Raw genomic sequence first — 21,590 nt, 5'->3', positions numbered from 1 at the left:
GTTAAGAGCATTGCCTGAGTTCAATTCCCAGCAACCACATGGTGGCTCACAACCATCTGTAATGAGGTCTGGTGCCCTCTGCTGGCCTGCAGGCATACACACAGACAGAATACTGTATGAAAAATAAATAAATACTTAAAAAAAAATAAAAAATAATAGGTTGGTCTACTCAATAAATTTTAGTCAAGGACCATTCTTATCTTCACCAAACAATTATACCTTACTTTTGAGCTGGGAACGTAATTCAGTGGCAGATTGTTTTCTTAGTATGTACAAGGCCCTGGGTTCCATCACCAACACCAAGGGGAGGAAAAAAAAAAGAGCTCACTTCTTTGACTTTCAGTGGTCTTCCACTCAGACTATGCTTGTTTAAAACTTCAGCAGCTTTTTTCATGCTCTCTTCCATCTTGAATTCAACAACACTATAAAAGAGACAAAAGTAAATACATAAAACCAGTCCTACAACTTGGAGAATTCAAATCCCACAAAGTGTAAGTAGGTAATACTTACGCGCATCCCTTTGAAAGAGGCCACAGACCAGTCAGAAGAGCAAGGGAGAGAAAAAGAAAAAAAAAAGCAAAACAGTAAATATCAATGACAGTTAAGAACAAATTAAAGATATGATTTATGTAACAAAAGCCAGGATTTTAAAAAAATTAATCCTTCTAAGGGGAAGCTGACAGAAGTGCATGACCTAGCCTTCCTTGTAAAAAACTGGGGGCTCCTTAATCTCCTTTTCCTACATATTACCAGCACTACACTAAAGCTGTTAAAAGTTATAAGCAGACCTAAATCAGGTTCTCCAAGAAAGCACACCAACTTTCGATCTGCTTCCCTCTGTACTCAATCAATCCTTACCATACTCCTACTAAATCCATCCTTTCCATAAACTAAGCTCGTCCTTTTGATTATTCTAAGCCATTCTATTGCACGACAAAAAGTAGTTTAGATTCTCATTAAACTAGACCAATTTTGAACGTTCAGGTTTGTAATGTGTGGTTTACAATTTACTGGCACAAAGGCTACTTTTCAGAATCTTTGGTTCACACAACTTTCAAATCAGCAAACAACCAAGAATAACATTTTCTAGACAAGAACACACTTTTACTTATACCACCGCTAAAATTCCATGCATAATTCACACACAGCCAATTCCTGTTAAACAAAGAGACAATGCTGCTATTGGTCCCCAGTTATCCAAATTGGGCATCCAAACAGAATACCAGAAAGCTCTTTGGCCAGCCATTTGGAAAGCGGGACTCCCATTTGCAAGCCCCCTCCCACCCTACTGAAATGTTGGCAAAAATCAAACATGGCTACAGTAACATGAGCACTCACTGCCTTCCTGATTGCATTCGAGTCCACGCCACCATACAGTTACATTTGTCATGTAGTAAATCCACAGAAGAAATTCTCTCAGACACTTACCCTTGACTTTCCTTCAGCGTCCATTAAGAGCTCCACGTATGTTACCTCACCAACTACAAATCAGTTTCCAGACGACACATAAACCAAGGGAGAAAAGCCAAGAAAACAATGGGAATTTAGAACAATCATCAGCAACCTTGTATGGAGCCTCTGCCTTATAAGAAAGCCCAGAAACACTCCATATTCTCTAAACCACCAAACTAGGCATTACAGGTGTGCAGTAAATAGGTGAAAACTAATTAACAATATGTCCTTGGTTTTCCTCCCACCACAAACACACTACTTCCACAGATTTTCATTATCACTTTCCCTATCTGTAACGCTCACTCATGACTAGAGGCAATCCAAATCTACAGGAAAAAATTCTGCAAGCCTCACTTTCAGGGGAAGGAAGAATTTTTACTCTTAATGGTGAAGTCAGATAAACACCACATATACCACAACGTCACTGAACTGACCTCACATGCCACAAATACAGGAATGTGCCTATACATAAACCAAAAGGCATACAGACACACAACCTCAGGGCCAGTTTTGTGTGTGCAAACTGTGTAACAGAGCCCTGTGCTGATTTTTAGCATCATACTGAAACTTCTAATGTTAACAAGAGGACCATCATTTTTGTACTAGGCCTCACAAATTCTATAGCTGAATTCTGCACACAGTACAAGGCACGAATGTTTGGAAAAAACATTGACTATACAATCGATAAATCAGAATAGCATCAGGCCTTATTCTTACATTTTCTAAAATCCCCATAAAGAGGGTACAAATTCAAATTTGGGGCTCAGCTGGCAACAAGATAGTTAAAGAGAGTACAATGATTCTACGCTATATGCAAAGGGAAAAATAGCAAAGATTTCCAAAATTTCCGCAGACTTTCCTCAAGGTTTGGATTGCCAATTCATGACCACCATAACAGATGTTAGAATCCATCTAGACAACCACCAAATGGCTGCTGAACTTGAAGATGGCTCAAATCATTAACTTGTAGAAAACAACCTCTAAATCCCATTTCCAATGTTTAAAAAAGGAGGTGGAGAGGATTTTTTAGCAATCAATCACTCCTTAAAAGGATGATTATGATATTAAAGTATAAGGGTAAATATAACCCATTAACGGCCTCGACAGGTCCTCCCTACTTACAACTCCTTTGTTCAAAGGAATTAGAACTGGGATTTTTTGAATAAATACAGAAAGATTCAAATGGAAAACAAAATCATTTCACAAATAAAATGAACATTTTAAGAATGGTTTATTAATGGAGTTGCACAGTGGTTAAAGGCCAAATGCTCAAAGTTTATTTTATAGCCTCACCCTCCTTGTCCTTTCCTGAAATATTATAGAACTCATACTTTGCACAAAACAAGGAGAATCGGTGCAAAGAAAGAAAAAGGAAATGGGAGGGACCATTACAGTTGACTTTGAGTACATATTCTGTGTAGCCTAATAACAATAACAACAACAACAAAAAAAAAATCACAGCCAATGGACGGCTGGCTTTATTTTACCCTCACGAATGTTAAAACAGTTCCAAAACTCCATGACCACTTTCTGAAGCCACATTAAAAGCCAGTTATTTCAACAACAGCAGCCATTCAAGGACCAACAGCTCTTATCTCCTCTGATGAAAAAAATTCCTAGTGTCAAACCAGTAAAGAAATCGCACATTTTATCTCCTTCCAGCTACAACTACTGCCCAATAACCTTAAATAAAAGAACCACAATATCAACCTCAAGACAACTTTTAAGTTTGTCAGAATCCAAGGACTTTTGCATTTGAAATTTCTAGCTTGTGTCCATAAGACACTTAAATCAAAACAATGTTATTGCAATCTAGAAAACAACAAAGTCCAAAGCCAACTTTTTCCACAGTCATAGCCATTTTAACAAAATACCAAGATAAGAAAATAATAGCTTTTTCCACTTGACATTCTAGTGATGACACACACCCAGCTTCAATCATGTGCTCTAAAGTTTGATTAAAAATAATCTCCCTTTTAGAAATGTTTTCTCTGTGTGTCAGAAATAAGTATTCCTAAACTGGGGCACCATCAGCAAGTTTGTAATATACCAATCTGGATATCACAAGAGACTTCATGTGGTTACTCCTGCTTGTAATTCTCATTTCTCTAGAGGAAGGCAATCATGAAAGCTTTTAAAAAGACAATAGAAGCCAGTCGGTGGTGGCATACACCTTTAATTTAGGGAGGCAGAAGCAGGCAGAGCTCTGTGAGTTTGGAGCCAGCCTGGTCTACAGAGTGAGTTCCAGGACAGCCAGAGATACTCAGAGAAACCCTGTCTTGAATTGAACTATCCCCTCCCCGCAAAGACAACAGCCTCTTTGTTCTATCTAGTATGTCAAATATTTGTTTTGTGTAGTCAGTACACCTTAGCCACAAGATTATAAAGCAGAATTTGTCAGCTAAAGAGTCAGGAGGTAAGTCAGGGTAGCAGCAGTCTCACAAGTGGAACTTAAAGTTACTGAAAAATGCTACAGCTCCTTGATCACCAACTTGGACAGAACTCACAGAATCCCAAGGGTAGACAAATCTACTGCAGCTTTAAATGTCAAAGTATCTAAATTAAAAAAAAAAATGAGAATACAGAAACCAAAGTTTCCCTGAAGAAAATACATGTGTGTATGATTGTCCAATCTAGGGATTGGACCTAGGACCTTTCAACTTTCTTGGAATCTTTTTATGTGTTTGTGTACACACGCACACACTAGTGTGAGTTGGGTGTTCCATGGCACCTCTGTGGAGGTCAGAGGACAACCTTAGGTAGGTTAGTCCTTGCCTCCCACCTTGATTATGGCAAAATCTCATTTTTTTTTTGCCTCTGCAGCTTGTAAGCTTCTAAGGATTCTGCCATCTCCTTATAGGACCAGTGAAATTACTGTATTTTAGTTGTGGGGATTCAAGAGCCAATCTTTGTGCTGTTTTTTGGGACAGGATCTCATGCCTATAAATTCTCAATCCTTCTGCACCACCCACGTGCTGGGATTACAGGGGTGTGCCACCCTATGTGAATACTTTTTCCAAAAAAAAAAAAAAAAAAAAAAAAAAAATTATAAGGAAAAAAGGTGGGGGGGAGAAGTGTGTTTATAAAAAAACCAAGACACACTGTTGAGCATGCTTTCTTAGTATCAATCATTCAGCCAATCTAAGGGAAAATCGCACAGATTAAAGATACATTTCATAAAGCAACTTTAGCTGGGAACATGCTTTTAGCCCTTGGAGGGAGGTAGATCTCAAGGCCAGTCTGGTCTAACAGAAAAAGCCTTGTCTCAAAAAAAAAAAAAAAAAAAAAGGAGACAACTTCAAATATGGGAAACCATTCTCTACAACAATGCGATGACTGAGCCAAGTACATGGTGATAAGCACAAACTTTCTACTACCTACAGTAACAAGCGGAGGAAAGCTCCACACTGCTGGGGACCACAGCAGTACTTACAAAATAACAGCTCAATTTCCATCAGGAAAATATAAAAAAGAGCATTGGGCAGGGACTTGACTGAAATTGAAAGCAGCTTTGCCTCAACAATCCACAATGAAAAAAAAAATTATTGCAGAGAACCAAGAAAGGCTTTCTATTGGACTACATGCCCTCTGGGCCTCGGTTTTATGTCAGCAGCAATCTGAAATTTACTCAAAGTGATGATCATTAAATAATAACAGATGGATTAAAAGCTTAAAGAAATCTTTGTTTATACAAATTAAACTGACTGCTGTTAAACTAGGATTTGAGAGTAAACTATATCACTCGCTTTCTTCCTCAAACTGAGCACCCTGTTAATTCAACAGTGCAGCTGAGTCCTGCCTGAGTGGCAGCTGCCCCAACTCCACACTGCTAGCTCACTAGGCAGACCAGGAAACAAGAAGCCCAACAACCCAACTGTCTTCATTCTGAAGATTTTAAGTGCTCCTCCAGTTAACTTAAGACATTAGTATTATTATTTTGTGTATTTTTTTTAAGACAGGGTTTCTCTATGTAACCCTGGCTGCCCTGGAACTCGGATCTGTAAACCATACTGGCCTCAAACTCAAGAGATCCACCTGCCTCTGCCTCCAAAGTGCTGGAATTAAAGATGGGAGCCATCATCACCAGGCAGACAACATTATTTTAAGATGGAAAAATAAATAAAGATAAATCATCTTTTGTTTAAAAGAAATCTTCATTCTGGTACCCAATCCTTACAGTGAAATACTTTTAAGACAATATCCCATTTTCTGAGTAGCTACGGACAATGAAAGTTCTTTCAAACATAGTTCTTTAACCTCTATTTTAAACTCATGTAAAAATGGTTCCCAATTGTATTTTCAAACCAAGAACTCTCTGGTGCCACAAACATTTATTACTTGTAATGCCTCCATTAAAAAGGGATGCTCAAGTTATGGAAGCCACCTGTCACCACAGTACTTGTCCAAAGCAACCTAGGATATATGAGAAACTGTCTTAAAAAAAAAAAAAAAAAAAAAAAGGTCAAATAAACCTTTATGTTGTTCTTCTGGGACACCCTGGAGCAGGAAGCAGGTATTCAAGCAAAGAGTAAGGTACAAAAACAGTATCTTTACCCAGGACCTTAATTGATAGGAGTTGAGCAAAACAGCTGCATAGCTCAGAAAAAAACAAAAAACATTCTCCATGAATCTTGTCTTAAAAATGAGCAATACTGATTTCACCACAGCACCAAACAAGTTTTGTGTCACTTTCCAAGGGGAAAGTGTACTGACCAGGTTTTTACCCGATCATTAACAGACTACCCTAAAATGCTGCTAAACAGGTAAAAAATATACTTGCAATGAATGACAGAGACTGGAGGTGAAGACAACTAATTTATTCCTCTTATTCCAGAAGGACAGAGTCTCAGGGTAGGCTGCAGATTAGAAAAACTGCTTTGATTACACCAGCTCATATCTCTGTGATCTGTTCAGCTATGGTTACTATGAAACAAATCTTTTTAGGGTTTAAGTACCTCTATCTGCTACTTAAACTTTCCAAAAACACAGGACTCTCTGACAACACATTAAATTAATGTCTTTAATCCCAGTACTCTGGAGGCAGAGGCATTTGGTCTCCACAGAGGCTATTGTGGTCCACACAATGAGTTCCAAGACAGCCAGTTACACAGTAAGACCATTTCAGGAAAAAAAGAGAGACAAGGAAGGACAGATAAACTAGTAACATATTTTAAAAATCAAACAGAAATAAACGCCTTTAATTCTCATAATGAAAACAAAAACATTTAAGAAGCCATACATATGTAAATATAGTACATGTCTTTAAACTTCACACACTAAACCTAAATGTTACTATAGAAAAATTAACCTTTCTCCTATGAATCACTTTATTCCCAATCCTATACTGTTAATTACTTAGAAGAGTAATCAGTTTAACCTGTACAGGGGAGGGCTAAACAAGAACATTTTAACATTCAATAAAAACAAGATTTACTGCACACCTGTAATTCTGAGTTACACCACCAAAAGTACACTGAGAGGGAGGAGCACCCGCATCCGTGGCAGTATGCCAGGGGAATATGAGAACCAGTTTGGAAGGATCCAAGTAAACCACCAGGCTGGCTCCACACTTAATACAGGACAAAATAGTAAATTGAGGTGAACGGCTTCTACATCCAGAAACGTCATGTCTGCTGCTGCTACCAGCTTCATGGCTTCCAAAACTGAATTACTGAATGATAAAGCAGTAAAAAATGTACCTACTTTATCCATCATGTCCCAAAACTGGTTCACACACTCCTAAAAATGAAAAAGTAGTTTGGCCTGCAATCTCATACAAAACTCTAACAATTGCATTTTCAAAGCCACATTCCTGGTTCTTGGAACTACTATACCTTATTATCAATGGACATAGCAATTCAGTGGCTCAACCAAATCACAAGAACACAAATTTGGGTTTATCCCGAAAACTAATTCGAATGAGATCCAACTGTACTATACAGAAATTCTAAGCTTGTGTTAAAGCAGCAGTCCCAAAGAACCAAGAACACTGTATCTGGAATGCCACATGACACTCCCTTCAGACAAAGACACTCCACTCTTGCTTGCTCTAGGAGGATTGGCAGGAATGATTTGGCTGATCAAGGCAGGAACAAATCTCACACCAAAATATTTTTTCATCTGTTTATCTGAGAAATACCACATGGGAGCAGCACATGTGACTGTGAAGGTTCACGGTGCCTAGTGCTTCTTTCATGTTATGGTCAAGTAAGTAATGGAATAATGATGGCTGTGGCCACTCAGTTTCAAAACTCAATGCAGGGGCACCAGTACACACACCAAAGGGCCTTCCAAGTGGCATCTTGTCACTAGAAATTAATCATTCGACAAATCAAACTCAAATCTCTCTTCATTATGAATGTTCCAGAAAACCAATACCTTTCAGTCCTTCAAAGAGACTTCATTAAGGATGATTTGATCCTAGGTTCCCTTGGGTGAGAACAGGAGCTCATGGCACCCTACCCTGCAATCTCTTCAGTCCTGAGAGCCACTCCAGGGCTAAGAATCATGAAGGAAAGGAGGACAAGAGCAAACAGTGCAGGAGAGGGCGATGCACCAATGTGCAGAGGCAAGGCGGTCCCCTGGGACCTCCAGGTGGCAGAGGCCCTTGGCTACTTGACCTGTCTTAGGCCAGGATTGATTTGGATGCCTGGGGCCAGGATACCATATACTCTCATGGACCACATGCACAGATGATCTGAGCTCTCCTACTGTCCATCTCTGACTTCAGAGGAGAAGAGCTTAAGTTAAAGCAGAAGATCCCGTTGCAGAGTTTAAAATCTGAGCAACAGACATTCCAGGCACCAAAATTTGACCCTAGGAAACCCACAGAATTTAAAACTATCTCTTAGCCAGACTTTTAATAAACTTAAAAGATAGAATTAAAACACACACACACATACACACACACAAAACAAACAAAATAATGTGAAGATTCTGGTAATTGTCCTTAACATAGTAACACTCCCCTCAACCCTAACTGAAGTCCCAATAACCATATTAAGCCAGTAAAATCATTTTTTATAGGTCAAGGGACCATATATAAATCACCCTATTTAACACGTGGGCATGAACACAAAAAAAGGGTGGGGGATCTAGGGGTAGCTCTAAACCTGAACAGAACACATGCTCTTCCTAGAGCAGCTTCCACTGACAAAAACAAAACAAAAAAACAAACCAAATCAGATCAGCCACAGAGGATGGCACAGCAACCTTCTTACCCTACTCCATCACCAGTGCCTTTACCTTTCTCTTTAACCAGGTCTTTAAGTGACTGCCATTTCACATCAAAAGGTATGTTGGTGATGAAGGCTCTGTATCTTTTAGTTGGATTGGTGTATGGCTCAAAGCGATTGCCTCCTCTTTTTATGTTTTTCTCCTTCCTCTTCTCATTCTGTGTAGGTCGTTCTCCTTCACTGAATTCAAGAGAAAAAGTTTCTATGTTAGTACAAGGAAAAGTCACTATCTGTGGTACCAAGTTTATAATCCCACACAGTTAAGTGCGACACGAGGCCAATTCTGGTTCTGATTTGGATCATTCTAAATGCAGGTCTCCACAGAGCATAATTTGCAATTATGCATGCCTTACAGCCTAGTCGTCCCTCCCACCCCCACATACACACTGGCAGTAGTACATGCCTGAAATCCCAACATCCAGAAAAAGGCGTCAGGGTCAGTCTCAGTTACATGAGAACAAACCCACCTATCAAGAAAACCCAGGCTCGGGGGCTGGAGAGATGGCTCAGAGGTTAAGAGCATTGCCTGCTCTTCCAATGGTCCTGAGTTCAATTCCCAGCAACCATATGGTGGCTCACAACCATCTGTAACGGGGTCTGGTGGCCTGTAGACATACACACAGACAGAATATTGTATACATAATATATGAACCCAGGCTCAAGAAAAGAGTGCTATCCTAGGGTTAGGTATGGTTCTTTATGCTGCATAACACAGGAGGGCACGAGGCCAACTCCCCAGACATGGGAGGGGGGGGGGCAACACATGCATCACCTAACACAATATTGTCAAACATAACACAATCTGCCAATGCATCTCTAAATGTTTCTTAGCAAAACAAAGTTTTTAAATTATACATCAATTCACCTGTCACCATCCACCAAAGGATCTATGGATAGAAATGTATTAAAATATAACTTTCTTTTAAATTCCAAATATTCAAAGGTTTACATTAAAAAAAAACATTAGTAAGTGCTGGGCAGTGGTGGCACACACCTCTTTCATCCCAGCATTTAGGAGGCAGAGCCAGTTGGCTCTCTGCGTTCAAGGCCAGACTGGTCTACAGAGTGAGTTTCAAGATAGCCAGGGCTATAAAAAGAAACCCTGTCTCAAAGTAAAAAAAATCCAGATCTATAATGCTTGATACTGAAACCGCCCCTCTTAAGCAGAAAATAAATACATATTTATAGAAAGAATTTTTTTGGTTTGTTTTTGAGACAAGGTCTCACTACTATGGAGCCTTGTATGACCAGGAACTGGGTATGAACACCAGGTTGGATTTGAACTCTGCCACCTGAGTGCTGACTTATAGACAGAATTTTTTGTTTTTTCTTAATCATTGTATGTATGAGTATACATACTGTATAAAAAGCATGTGGTGAGGAGACAATAAACTATTAGGAGTCGGTTTTCTACTTTCACCATGTTTTTAACCACTGTGTCTGAGTCATCTTGCTGATCCTTTGTAGGCATAAATATTCTAAATCTGGAAGATACTGAAAATGAGACTGATAAATAAAGTACCTGCAGCAAAAAGAATCTTCAATTTTAAAAAGACAATTCAAGATTATATCTATTTTGTAGCCTCAGTTAACTGTTTGGGTAATAAAAACAGTATTCAAGAAAATTAAAATTCAGCTGGGCTATGATGGCACACACTTTTAATCCCAGCAGAAGCAAGTAGATCTCTGGATCAGAGGCCAACCTGGTCTACAGAGTAAGTTACAAGGCAGCCAGGGCTACAGAGAAACCCTGCCTCAAAACAAAATAAAAACCCACAAAACAACAGCAACAAAAAATTTAGTTTACAAGCTTCATATAAAAGTTTCATTTATAAACTCTGTCCATATACAAAATTAACTCATAATGTATGTCAATCTGAAAAAGCAAAATTGATAAAATGATCTTCAAAATTAAAAATATCTGCTCTGAAAAATGAGTAAATCAGCCCTGGCTGCACATACTTTTAACCCCAGAACAAAGGAGGCAGGGATATGATCTCTGTGAGTTGAGGCCAGGCTGTTTTATATGAGATCCTGCCTCAGAAAACAACAACAAACTCTGTTGCCAGATGGTGGTGGCGTGCAAAGTCCTTCTGTATACATGTTGCTTTTATTGGTTAATGAATAAAAAGGCTGCTTTCAGCCAATGATTTAACAGAATATAACAAGGCTGAAGATATAGACAGAGAGCAGGTGGAGTCAGTGAGAAGCCATGTAGCCTACAGAAGAGAAAGACACAAGCTGCCAGCCGGAACCTTGCCGGTCTGAGCAGTGGGAACGAACTGTCTCCGCCAGCACCTCTGATCCCAGCACTCGGGAGGCAGAGGCAGGCGGATCTCTGTGAGTTGGAGGCCAGCCTGGTCTACAGAGCAAGTTCCAGGATAGGCTCCAAAGCTACAGAGAAACCCTGTCTCGAAAAACCAGAAAAAAACAAAAAACAAAGTAGAGTTAGTGATTTAACTCAAGAACAGAGAACTTATCTAGCAAGCACAAGACCCTAGGTTCAGTCCCAGGACAAGGAGAAAGAGAATGAGAAGATGATACATAGCTCTTGGTTCTACCTATTGAGCACTGGAACTACTGTTAAACTGCGTTAAACTTTACACTTTCTTCTTATTTTAAAACTACCCAACATATGCCAGTAGTTTGACTTTTAACAAAAACTAACAAATCTGTAATCTTTCAAAGAACCTGCAGACATAACAGGCAGATCTACCTAAGGCAGCTAATAAGTTCTTTACCTAACTGGCTCTCAATACCAAATTGCCAAAGAAAACTAGATTCTAGCACCCATTTACTCAAAATTCTAAACAAGTACAATAAAATAATCTTTTCTAATAGTCTTAATAAATTATTATATCTCATAATATATTGCTAAGGCCTAAAATATGTTAATTATCTTTCAAGACATTATATCAACAGCTGTTTTTTTTTTTTTTTTGGTTTTTTCAAGACAGGGTTTCTCTGTGGTTTTGGAGCCTGTCCTGGAACTAGCTCTGTAGACCAGGCTGGTCTCGAACTCACAGAGATCCGCCTGCCTCTGCCTCCCAAGTGCTGGGATTAAAGGCGTGCGCCACCACCGCCCGGCATCAACAGCTGTTTAAAGATTGAGTGCCTTCAGGGCTGGAGAGATGGCTCTTCCAAAGGTCCTGAGTTCAATTCCCAGCAATCATATGGTGGCTCACAACCATCTGTAATGACATCTGGTTTCCTCTTCTGGCCTGCAGGTGTACATGCAGACAGAACACTGTACACAAAATAAATAATAAAGAAAACATTTAAAAAAAAAGATTGAGTGCCCTTATATAAATTGATATAAACCACAAAGGACTACTTTATTCAGTACACTAAAACAGTCTCAAGACCTGCATGGATGGTAGCACATACCTTTAATCCCAGGACTGAGGTGAATTTCTGAGTTTCAGGCCAGCCTGGTTTGTATGAGTACCAAAAACAAAACAAAACAAACAAAAACCCACAACAAAACCCATTTGCACCCACTTGGAAAAAAAAAAATCAAACGACAAAGTAATGGCAAAACTCTGACAGTGCACATTCAACTACTGAGCCTCCTAATCTAATCTTGAGCTAACAATTTATGTGCCTTTGTCTCCCTGACATCTCTTATGTCTTATGACACTGCTATGCATAATTATTACTCATACTATTTTTGGAATTTCTCAATCAAGAGAATAGTTTGGGAGAAAAATAAATCTCAATACCCTGAAATTCTGATCACATCTTCGGAGACAAGAATCCATGTTCCCCTCTTGAAAACAAACTCTTTCATAAATCAATCTTCACAGAAGTCTTTTAAATTCTGAGCTCTTAATGGAACATTCTTCTAGCTACAGATTATCCACTTAATGGACCACATAATTCAGCCCATTTCCAGTGTGGCTCTTTACTAGCTAGCAAACCTATATATAGCCTGTATCCATAATAGAACACAGGCTTGCTGTGAGGATCAACAAGAAGGATGTGTGGTAGTATGCACCCCTATGCTCAGCATCTAGGAAGCAGGAGCAGAAGGCCAGAGATGCTTAAGATCTTTCCTTAAAAACAAAACAAGCCAGGTCGATCTCTTTGAGTTCCAAGCCACCCTGGTCTACAAAGTTTCAGGACAGGACAGTCAAAGACTCCTGTCTCAAAAACAAAAACAAAAACAAAAACAAAAAAAAAACAAAAAAAACAAAAAAAAAACCCCAAAACCAAAGGAAAAAACACAAAGACAGCATAACAAAAGCAGTTTGGGACTTTTGAGAATATTTTCTTCCCAGCTCACTAGTCCAGCAATGTTTCTCTTTGCAAATAAATAGTCTCTGCCCAGCATGGTCGAAAACACTTTTAATTCCAGTACTGGGAAGGCACCTGAAGGTGGATCTTAGTTTGAAGCCAACATGACCCACTGTGAGAACCTATCTCAACAACAAAAACAAGCAAACTGTCTCTATTCCTATAAAAAAAAAGGGGGGGCGGGGGGCTAGGACCAAAAGTAAGTTGTTATATATGTTAAGTACAACAAAATATGTAAGGACAAGTTCTCTAGGCAATTAAGAGCTAGAGTCTGAATAATACTCGTTTTAAGTGGAAACAACTACCAAGTTATAAGTATTCAAAAAGAGTCAGAACATAGCACACCAATAATAATTTTGAGGTGTTAAAAAAAAAAGAAACCTGGCCGGGCGGTGGTGGCGCATGCCTTTAATCCCAGCACTCGGGAGGCAGAGGCAGGCGGATCTATGGGAGTTCGAGGCCAGCCTGGTCTACAAGAGCTAGTGCCAGGACAGGCACCAAAGCTACAGAAAAACCCTGTCTCGAAAAAAACAAAAAAAAACAAAAAAAAAACAAAAAAAAAAACCTATTTCCTCCTAGACTTTCAGCACTGCATCCACTTGGAGGATTTGGAAAAAATTCCAACCAGTGTTCATCACAGAAAAATAGCTAAACACTGATTCCACTACAACTACCAAAGGGACAAGTCAGCTTTAACTCTAATATTGCAAAAAGAGTAATATGAGATCACATTTGGGAAACCCTCAAGGAAGGGGGGAAAATGGTAAAAGCAAGCTTATATTTGCAGGCGGCATCTGTCTCACTAGCAATGAAAAAAACAAAAAACAAACAAACAAAAAAAACCCCAAAGGGAAAAGTAACAGCAAAGCTCTGACAACATACACTCAAATACAGAGCCTCCTATTCTAATCTTGAGCTAACAGTCCTAATGCGCCTCAAGTATACAATCAACTTTCAAAGTACAGCAAACAGAGCAGGGCATGATGGTACACTCTATTATCACAGCACCCAGAAGGAAGCAGCAGAATTCAAGGCCAACCTGATCTACAGGGTGAAATGCTGTCTCAAAAAACCCCAACAATGGCTCAGTGATTAAAGAGCACCCATAGCTCCCAACTTTGTTTAACTCTAGCTCAGGTGATCTGACACCCTCTTCCTGCCTCCAAGCACTGGCACTCACCTTCATGCATACACATTAACACTTAAAAAAATAAAAAGGCGCCGGGCGATGATGGCGCACGCCTTTAATCCCAGCACTCGGGAGGCAGAGGCAGGCGGATCTCTGTGAGTTCGAGACCAGCCTGGTCTACAGAGCTAGTTCCAGGACAGGCTCCAAAGCTACAGAGAGACCTTGTCTCGAAAAACCAAAAACCAAAAACAAAACAAAAAAAAGGCTTCTCATTTAGTATGTAGCTCAGGGTGGAGTGTCTGCTTAGCATGCAGGATGCTATCGATGGTCTCTACCATCAAAAACTAAATAAATGGACTGGAGAGATGGATGGCTCAGTTGTTAATACTAGCTTTGTCGGGAGCTGGGGCAGACGACTTTAGGCGGATCTCTTTGAGTCCAAGGCCAGCCTGGTTTACAGAGCTAGTACCAGGACAAGCTCCAAAGCTGTACGGAGAAACAGTCTTGGGGCCTCTTCCAAAGGTCCTGAGTTCAATTCCCAGCACCCACATGGTGACTCATAACCATCTGTAATGAGATCTGGTGACCTCTTCTGGCCTGCAGGCATACACGGAGGCATAAATAAATAAATTTTTTTTTTAAAAAGCCTCGAAAAACGAAAACAAAAAAGGGATACTAGCTGTTCTTCCAGAAGACCTGGATTTAAGTTCCAGCATCCACAAGCTAATAATTGCTGTAGCTCTATGATGGAGGAAGGTCATTGGTTAAAAAATAAAGAAACTGCTTGGCCCTCATAGGTTAGAACATAGGTGGGTGGAGTAAACAGAACAGAATGCTGGGAGGAAGAAGAAGTGAATTCAGACTCAATAGCTCTCCTCTCTGGGGCATATGCGATGAAGCTCCGACCCAGGATGGTCGTAGGCTAGAATCTTCCCGGTAAGCGCACCTTGGGGTGTTACACACATTATTAAAAATGGGCTAGTCCAGGTGCAAGAGTTAGCCGAGAAGATGCTAGATATAATGGGCCAAGCAGTGTTTAAAAGAATACAATTTGTGTGTTGTTATTTCGGGGCATAAGCTAGCCATGCAGGCGGCCGGGAACTGGGTGGCAGGAACACAGCCCGCAGCTCATGCTACAGCTCTAGTTCCAGGAGATCTGATGCTCTCTTCTGGATCCCATGGGCACTGTAAGCATGTATAGTATATAAACAAACATGCAGATAAAACATTCACTTATATAATATTTTTTCCCCTTTTCTTTTTTCAAGACAGAGTTTCTCTGTGGGCTGTCCTGGAACTCACTTTGTTGACCAGGTTGGCCTCAAACTCAGAGATCTACTTGCCTCTGCTTCCAGAGTACTAAAATTAAAGGAGTGTGCCACCACTGCGTGGCTCACATATTTTTAATAAAAAACAAAAACCAGTTAGTGAGAAGGTTCAGTAGGCAATGTGCTTACCTTATAAGCATGAAGATCCAGGTTCGATTCCTAGCCAAAAAGTGGGGAGGCACTCCTCTATTCTTTTAAAGTTTTACCATAAGAATTTTATAACATACACACATGAAAATAAAACAAAACACTGTTTTCCAATACAAAGGTGTTTTAGGTGCTGCCACTTTCTCAAGTATTCTCCATTAAGTCAGTCTCAGACTACTCAGGTTCTTTCCAACAAAGGTTATATCAAACTTCCTAGGCACACACTAGGCACACACTGTTTTGTCAAATGACTCAGTCACAAGATATCTATTTGAAAATAAATGGATAGTGGGAAATTTGAAAACTGTACTGTTTTAAAACAAATTCAACTTTTCCCCTAGAAAGGTTCTAACAGCAATTCATCCTGTAACTTTTCTTAAAGCCCTTCAAATAAGGCCATCAGCAATCCTACAAGGTGAGACAGAAGTGGTAGCTGATTCCAGGAACTGGGTGGCAGAAGCAGGGGCATCGTTCCAAATTCAAGGCTACCAAAGTCTACACTGTAGACTCTAAAAGATAGTCAGTTATTTATCTCAAAAAATGGGGGAACAGCAAAAATTGGAGGAGAAAGGGAATCGGAAACTACAAGGCATCTCTAAAGCAAAGGCTGAAAAAAAGTGACCATGAGACTGACTGGAGGTGTAGCTTAAAGGAAAGAGTGCTTACCTAGCACCCTAAAGACCCTGGGATCCAAGTGGGGTGGACAGGGAAGTAAAAATGAACACACTCAAAGGCTGAGACTTTCCATAGTAAAGTGTTGGGATTAACTAAAGACAGACCCCTCAGCCAGGCGGTGGTGGCGCACGCCTTTAATCCCAGCATTTGGGAGGCAGAGGCAGGCGGATCTCTGTGAGTTCGAGACCAGCCTGGTCTACAGAGCTAGTTCCAGGACAGGCTCCAAAGCTACAGAGAAACCCTGTCTCGGAAAACAAAACAAAATAAGACAGACTTCTCTCTCCGTGTTGTGGGATGGAACACAGGGCCTTGTGCATCCTGGGCACTCCTAATGAGCTATAACATCACACGTTCACACATTTTGGTTTTAGACAGGAGCTCATGTAGCCTGGGCAAATCTTGAACTTGCTTGCACTTATGTAGCTGGAGAACTCAGCCTCCCCAATGCTGAAATCACAGACATGAACCAATTAAGCAATGGTGTTTAATTCTCCCTAAAATAAAAGAGCTGGAATTTCCTCTAGTAACAAAGTAGCCATTACTTAGTAAATGCTTTATCAACAAGTGTTTAAATTCTCTCAGCCCCCCCCCAGAACCCTAAAGCTTCTGGAGTCTTACAAATCTGATGGCAGACAAAATTCGGAGACCAAAATGTTTCTCTACGCACTTTCTCAAGTCAGTGTGACCAGAGTTCCACGAGGCAGAGGCAGAGGTTTACTGACTTTGCTCCTTCGAGCCTTGCAGCTTCAACCTCCTCCCTAAAAGCTGGGACTCACCGGGCCGAGCTAATAAACCTACAAAAACAAACCGAGGACTCTTAACAAACCCCAAACAGGATTCCAAAAAGGGGATGACGAAGTCTGGCTATCCTGATTTCTGAAACCCTGAAAGCCCCGAGAGGTGCCTTCACCTGCACACTATGCCTGTCGCTACGGACTAACACCGAGCAAGCAGGGATCATTCTCCCCACTTTTAGCAACTGCGCACTCGAGAGGAAGAAGGGCTAGGAGGAGGCGGAAGGACTCCGGGCCAGAGCCCGGGTCCGGGGGCCATTCTCCCGCACTTCCTGCAGCAGAGCTGGACGCCGGGGCTCTCGGAACCCGCCACGGGGCCCAGGCGGGCACCTTCTCGGTCCCGCCGCCGTTCGCTGCTCGCACACGTGATGACCGGGCGCGTTCCTCTCCCGCCCCTAACTTCGCGGATCTGAGAAACGGAGACGAGAGCCGTCCGGCAGCACGGTTGTTACGCGGAGGGGTGGAAAGCACAGCCTCCGTGGCGCGCCCCTCGCGACCCCGTGAGAGGGGCCGCGGGACTGGGGCTCGCGCGAGCCTGCGCGCCATCACCGCTCCCAGAGTAAAGAGCAGGCCACGGGCCTGAGGCCTCGCCGGCGCCCGGCCAGGCGAGAGGGAAGCGCCGACGGCAGGGGGCGGCCCGACAGGCGCTCTCCGCTTCGTCGTCGTCACGGCCTCCGCCGCCCCCGGCTCTCGGCAGGGAGAGGCCTGCGTAGACGCCGAGCCGCCATGGGGGAAGAGAAGCGGCCAGCACACCTAACGGGGCTGCGGAGAAGCCTGGCTGCGGGAAGAAGAGGGCAAACTGCTGCTAGAACACTCACCCCTTCGGGCCGGGAGCCCCGTTGCCGCTCGGCACGCAGGGCGTGCCGCTCTCTTCCTCCATTTTGGGCTCTGTCGCTGCCACTTCAGCCGCCGCTTCGACCCCTGCCGCCATTTTCTCCGCGTCTGGGCTTTGTGTGAGGGAGCGAGCCGTGCGGAGCTGCGCCTGCGCGCTCACGTGACCCCGCACGACCAGTAACGCTTGCGTGTGCGGCGACCAGCTCCCGCTTCCTACTCGCCTCGGGTCCCGCCCCCGGCTCCAGGCCACGCCCCCGGCCCCAGGCCACGCCTCCCGGCTCTGCAGGGCTCCGCTGTCAGCGCACCTACTGACCTAGTCACTCCAGCTTACTTCCCCCCCTTCTGTTTTATTAATTTTTCTTGTTTCTTTTTTGAGGCAGTGTTTCACTACGTAAGATCCTTCAGCCCCTACCTATCAAGTACAGGAATTAAAGACATGCATCACCACGTCTATTAATTTATTTTTTAACAACTTCATATATATTTTGAGTTTGCTTGTGACTTTGTGGGGGCGGGCCTTTCGAGACGGGGTTTCTCTGTAGTCCTGGCTGCCCTGGAATTCACTGTGTACACCAAGCTGGCCTCGGAACTGAGAGATCTCTGCCTCCCAAGTGCTAGAATTAAAGGCATGTGCCACCAATGCCCGGCTGGGATTTTTTTTTTTTTTTTTTTTGAGACAGGGTTTCTAGTCAGTACTGACCTGGAACTCTGTGTAGCAGAATCTGGCCTTGAATGTCTGGCTACCCACCTCCACATCCCGAGTGCTGGAATGATAGACTAGAGAAACCATGTTCAGTTCGTTCGGTGCTAAGAATGGAACCCAGGGACTTTAACATGCTAGGCAAGCACTACCAGCTTCAATCCCTGACACTATACTGTATTTTTTTTTTTTATCATATTTACCTCCTCCTTCCCACTGAACCTTCCATGTCGTTGTTTTGTGACCTAGTGAGTTAGGATCGCTCACATGAGCATAGATGCTGGGTTTATTTACCTGAGCATGGGCAACTAAACAGTGGCTACGCTACTGAAGAAAAATGATACCTCCTTCCTCCAGCAACTACCACCAATAGGTCCTCAGGGAGGGGTGATGCTCTGATTTCATGGGTGGCAACAGCCATGGCATGCCAAGGAGACACCAGCTTTCTTTAAACGGAACTAGGGCAGAAAGAAAACGAAACTCCTGTCGACAGGATACTTTTTATTAGTGTGTTTGTATGTGTGTGAGTGAGTGTGTGTATGACTGAATATAGGTTCTGAGCATTCCATGGCCTGCAAGCTGGAGTTATTTTCTCTTGGGTTCTGAGAATCAAATGCAAGTTATCAGGTTTGGTAGCCACAGCATTGGTCCTGTATGCAGAATTCTCGATAGCTAACATCAAACTAAAACTTTCCATGCAATTCAAAGTGTTAGGAGAGCCGGGCGGTGGTGGCTCACGCCTTTAATCCCAGCACTTGGGAGGCAGAGGCAGGCGGATCTCTGTGAGTTCGAGACCAGCCTGGTCTACAGAGCTAGTTCCAGGACAGGCTCCAAAACCACAGAGAAACCCTGTCTCGAAAAACCAAAAAAAAAAAAAAAAAAAAAAAAAAAAGAAAAGAAAAAAAGAAAAACAAAGTGTTAGGAGAGATGTACACAGAACCTCCCTCCCAGCCTTTCCCCTGCCCCCCTTTTCCCTCTTCCTACTTCCCTCCCACTCTGCTTCTCTCTCCTTCCTTCTGTCTCCTTAATGGCACCTCCTGGGGCACCCTTACACCATCTCCAGAGCTGTTAAAGTTAGGATGAGAGGTTGGTGCCAAGCTTTGCAGGCCAGGAGAGCAAATGTGCCTTGTTTAATTATGTAAGTTTCTATAGACCTATAGATGACAATTCACCTGATCATCTTAGCTCTGCTCCTCAGCTGTACTGTTCCAGCCATGAAGTCTCCCAGCCTTCTCTTGCTACAGGCCAAACAGATCCCAGCCTCTGAGTCTCAGCCCTTTGCAAAACTGGCTTTCCCTTGTCTTTCCAGTCAAGGCAACAAGATATTGTTTTCCTTTTTTTTTGGTTTTGGTTTGTTTTGTTTTGGTTTGTTTTGTTTGGTTGGTTTTTGTTAGGCCTGGCAAAACACTGTTTTTAATGTGCCGCCATGCCCTACCCTGCCCTGAGAAGGAGCTTACGGACTAGGCAAGGGAAGGACCACACTCTATCGGACTCATTGGGAATGCTGATGAGTGTAATGTTCTGAGGTTCCATTTGCTTATCTGAAAGCAGGGTTAATAAAAGATCCACCAAGCCAGGCAGTGGTGGTGCACGCCTTTAATCCCAGAACTCAGGAGGCAGAGGCAGGCGGATCTCTGTGGGTTCGAGGCCAGCCTGGTCTACAAGAGCTAGTTCCAGGACAGGCTCCAAAGGTACAGAGAAACCCTGTCTCGAAACAAAAACAAAAACAAAAGACTCTCCAGAAAAGCACCTTTCAGAGCAGCCCTGGGCATTAAATGCAGGAAGATGCCAAGTGCCCTTAACTGTTAAGTAACTCAGCATGCAACAAGAGCTCAAAGGTGAGCTAGTCAGGCATGGTGGCCCATACCTGTAATCTCAGTATTCGAGAGGCTGAGACAAGAGCATTGCCACAAATTTGAGGCCAGCCAAGAGGGGCTACATATTGAGGTGAGGCCAACTAGACAAAGGAAAGAGGACAAGGAGCAACAGAAGCTGCTACTGCTATGGTCACATTCTACATCTTTCTAGAATCTGCTTGGGGGTTGGGTACAAAGCTTAATACTGGGGCACCCGGAATCCCCAGCTCCTAAAGCTGTACAACTTCAGATAAAGTTTTATACGTTGGGCCTCGGTCTTCCCACCTTTAAAATGGAAGAGATGTGAACCAGGCTTAGAATTGCGTCTCATCCATGGTAATCCCAGGTAAGAGTGGATAGTATCACCATTAGATATCAGTACATAGGGCTCACTGGAAAAACAAAGCACACAGAAATTGTCCTTACCTTTTTCCTTTGGGAATGGAACAAGGGCATCCTACTAGCATGTTTTGTGCCATTGGGCCACATTGATACTCTCATGTTGGTTTTTGTTAGTATTGTTAATTTGCTTGTTTTTGTGGTTTTGAGGGTTTGTGGGGTTTTTTATTTTGTTTGATTTTGATTTTTAATAGGATCTCTCTATTTAGGCTATTCTGGAACTCCCTATGTAGACCAGTCTAGCCGTGAACTCAGAGATCTTTCAGCCTCTGTCTCCTGAGCACTAAAGGTACTAAAGGTGTGTGCCACCACCCATGTCTTCTTGAGACGTGGCCTCATTATACATAAAGGCGTGTGCCACCACCCATGGTTTATTCAATCTTCTTGAGACATGGTCTTACTCTACAGCCCTGGCCAGCCTGGAACTCGGCTACATGTTTCAGACTGTCCTTGAACTCACAGAGATCTGCCTACCTTTGCCTCTGTGTGCTGGGATTAAAGATGTGTGTCACTATAGAAGGCCTTTTGTGATCTGTGTGTATGGGTGCTTGCCTACCTGTGTATCTGTGTACCATGTGTACACTTGGTGTCAGTGGAGACCAGAGAGGATACTGAATCCCCCAAAACTGGAGTCACAGTTGGTTGTGAGCCATCACATGAGCGCTCTTAACCACTGAGCCAATTTTCAAACACACACCCCCACTTTGTTTATTCTTTTTTTTTTTTTGGTTTTTTTTTTTTTTTT

The 21,590-nt window shown here is 42.4% G+C and overlaps 1 protein-coding gene across 5 annotated transcripts in view; it reads right to left on the bottom strand.

The window, feature by feature from the left end:
• Hnrnpm (heterogeneous nuclear ribonucleoprotein M) overlaps positions 1–18,053 on the bottom strand; it is a 47,415-nt gene extending 29,362 nt beyond the window's left edge. For 2 of the 5 annotated variants that reach the window (XM_013355396.2, XM_026778294.1), the window contains exons 1-5: positions 17,875–18,053; positions 8,698–8,867; positions 1,429–1,481; positions 511–518; positions 329–422 (exon numbers count right to left, since the gene is read on the bottom strand). In XM_013355396.2, the coding sequence (XP_013210850.1) occupies positions 329–422; positions 511–518; positions 1,429–1,481; positions 8,698–8,867; positions 17,875–17,987 (438 nt within the window). In that variant the 5' untranslated portion in view covers positions 17,988–18,053. Of the gene's footprint in view, positions 1–328; positions 423–510; positions 519–1,428; positions 1,482–8,697; positions 8,868–17,874 lie in introns of those variants that run through there. The other 3 variants (XM_005371720.2, XM_005371721.2, XM_026778296.1) reach the window with 2 other exon arrangements.
• Positions 18,054–21,590: the final 3,537 nt, after the last annotated feature.

The sequence above is a fragment of the Microtus ochrogaster genome, unplaced genomic scaffold (assembly GCF_000317375.1).
Source record: "Microtus ochrogaster isolate Prairie Vole_2 unplaced genomic scaffold, MicOch1.0 UNK124, whole genome shotgun sequence".
In the NCBI taxonomy this organism is placed as follows: domain Eukaryota; kingdom Metazoa; phylum Chordata; class Mammalia; order Rodentia; family Cricetidae; genus Microtus; species Microtus ochrogaster.
The sequence above is the reverse complement of the archived record's forward strand: the minus strand, read 5'-3'. Positions and strand labels throughout refer to the sequence as shown.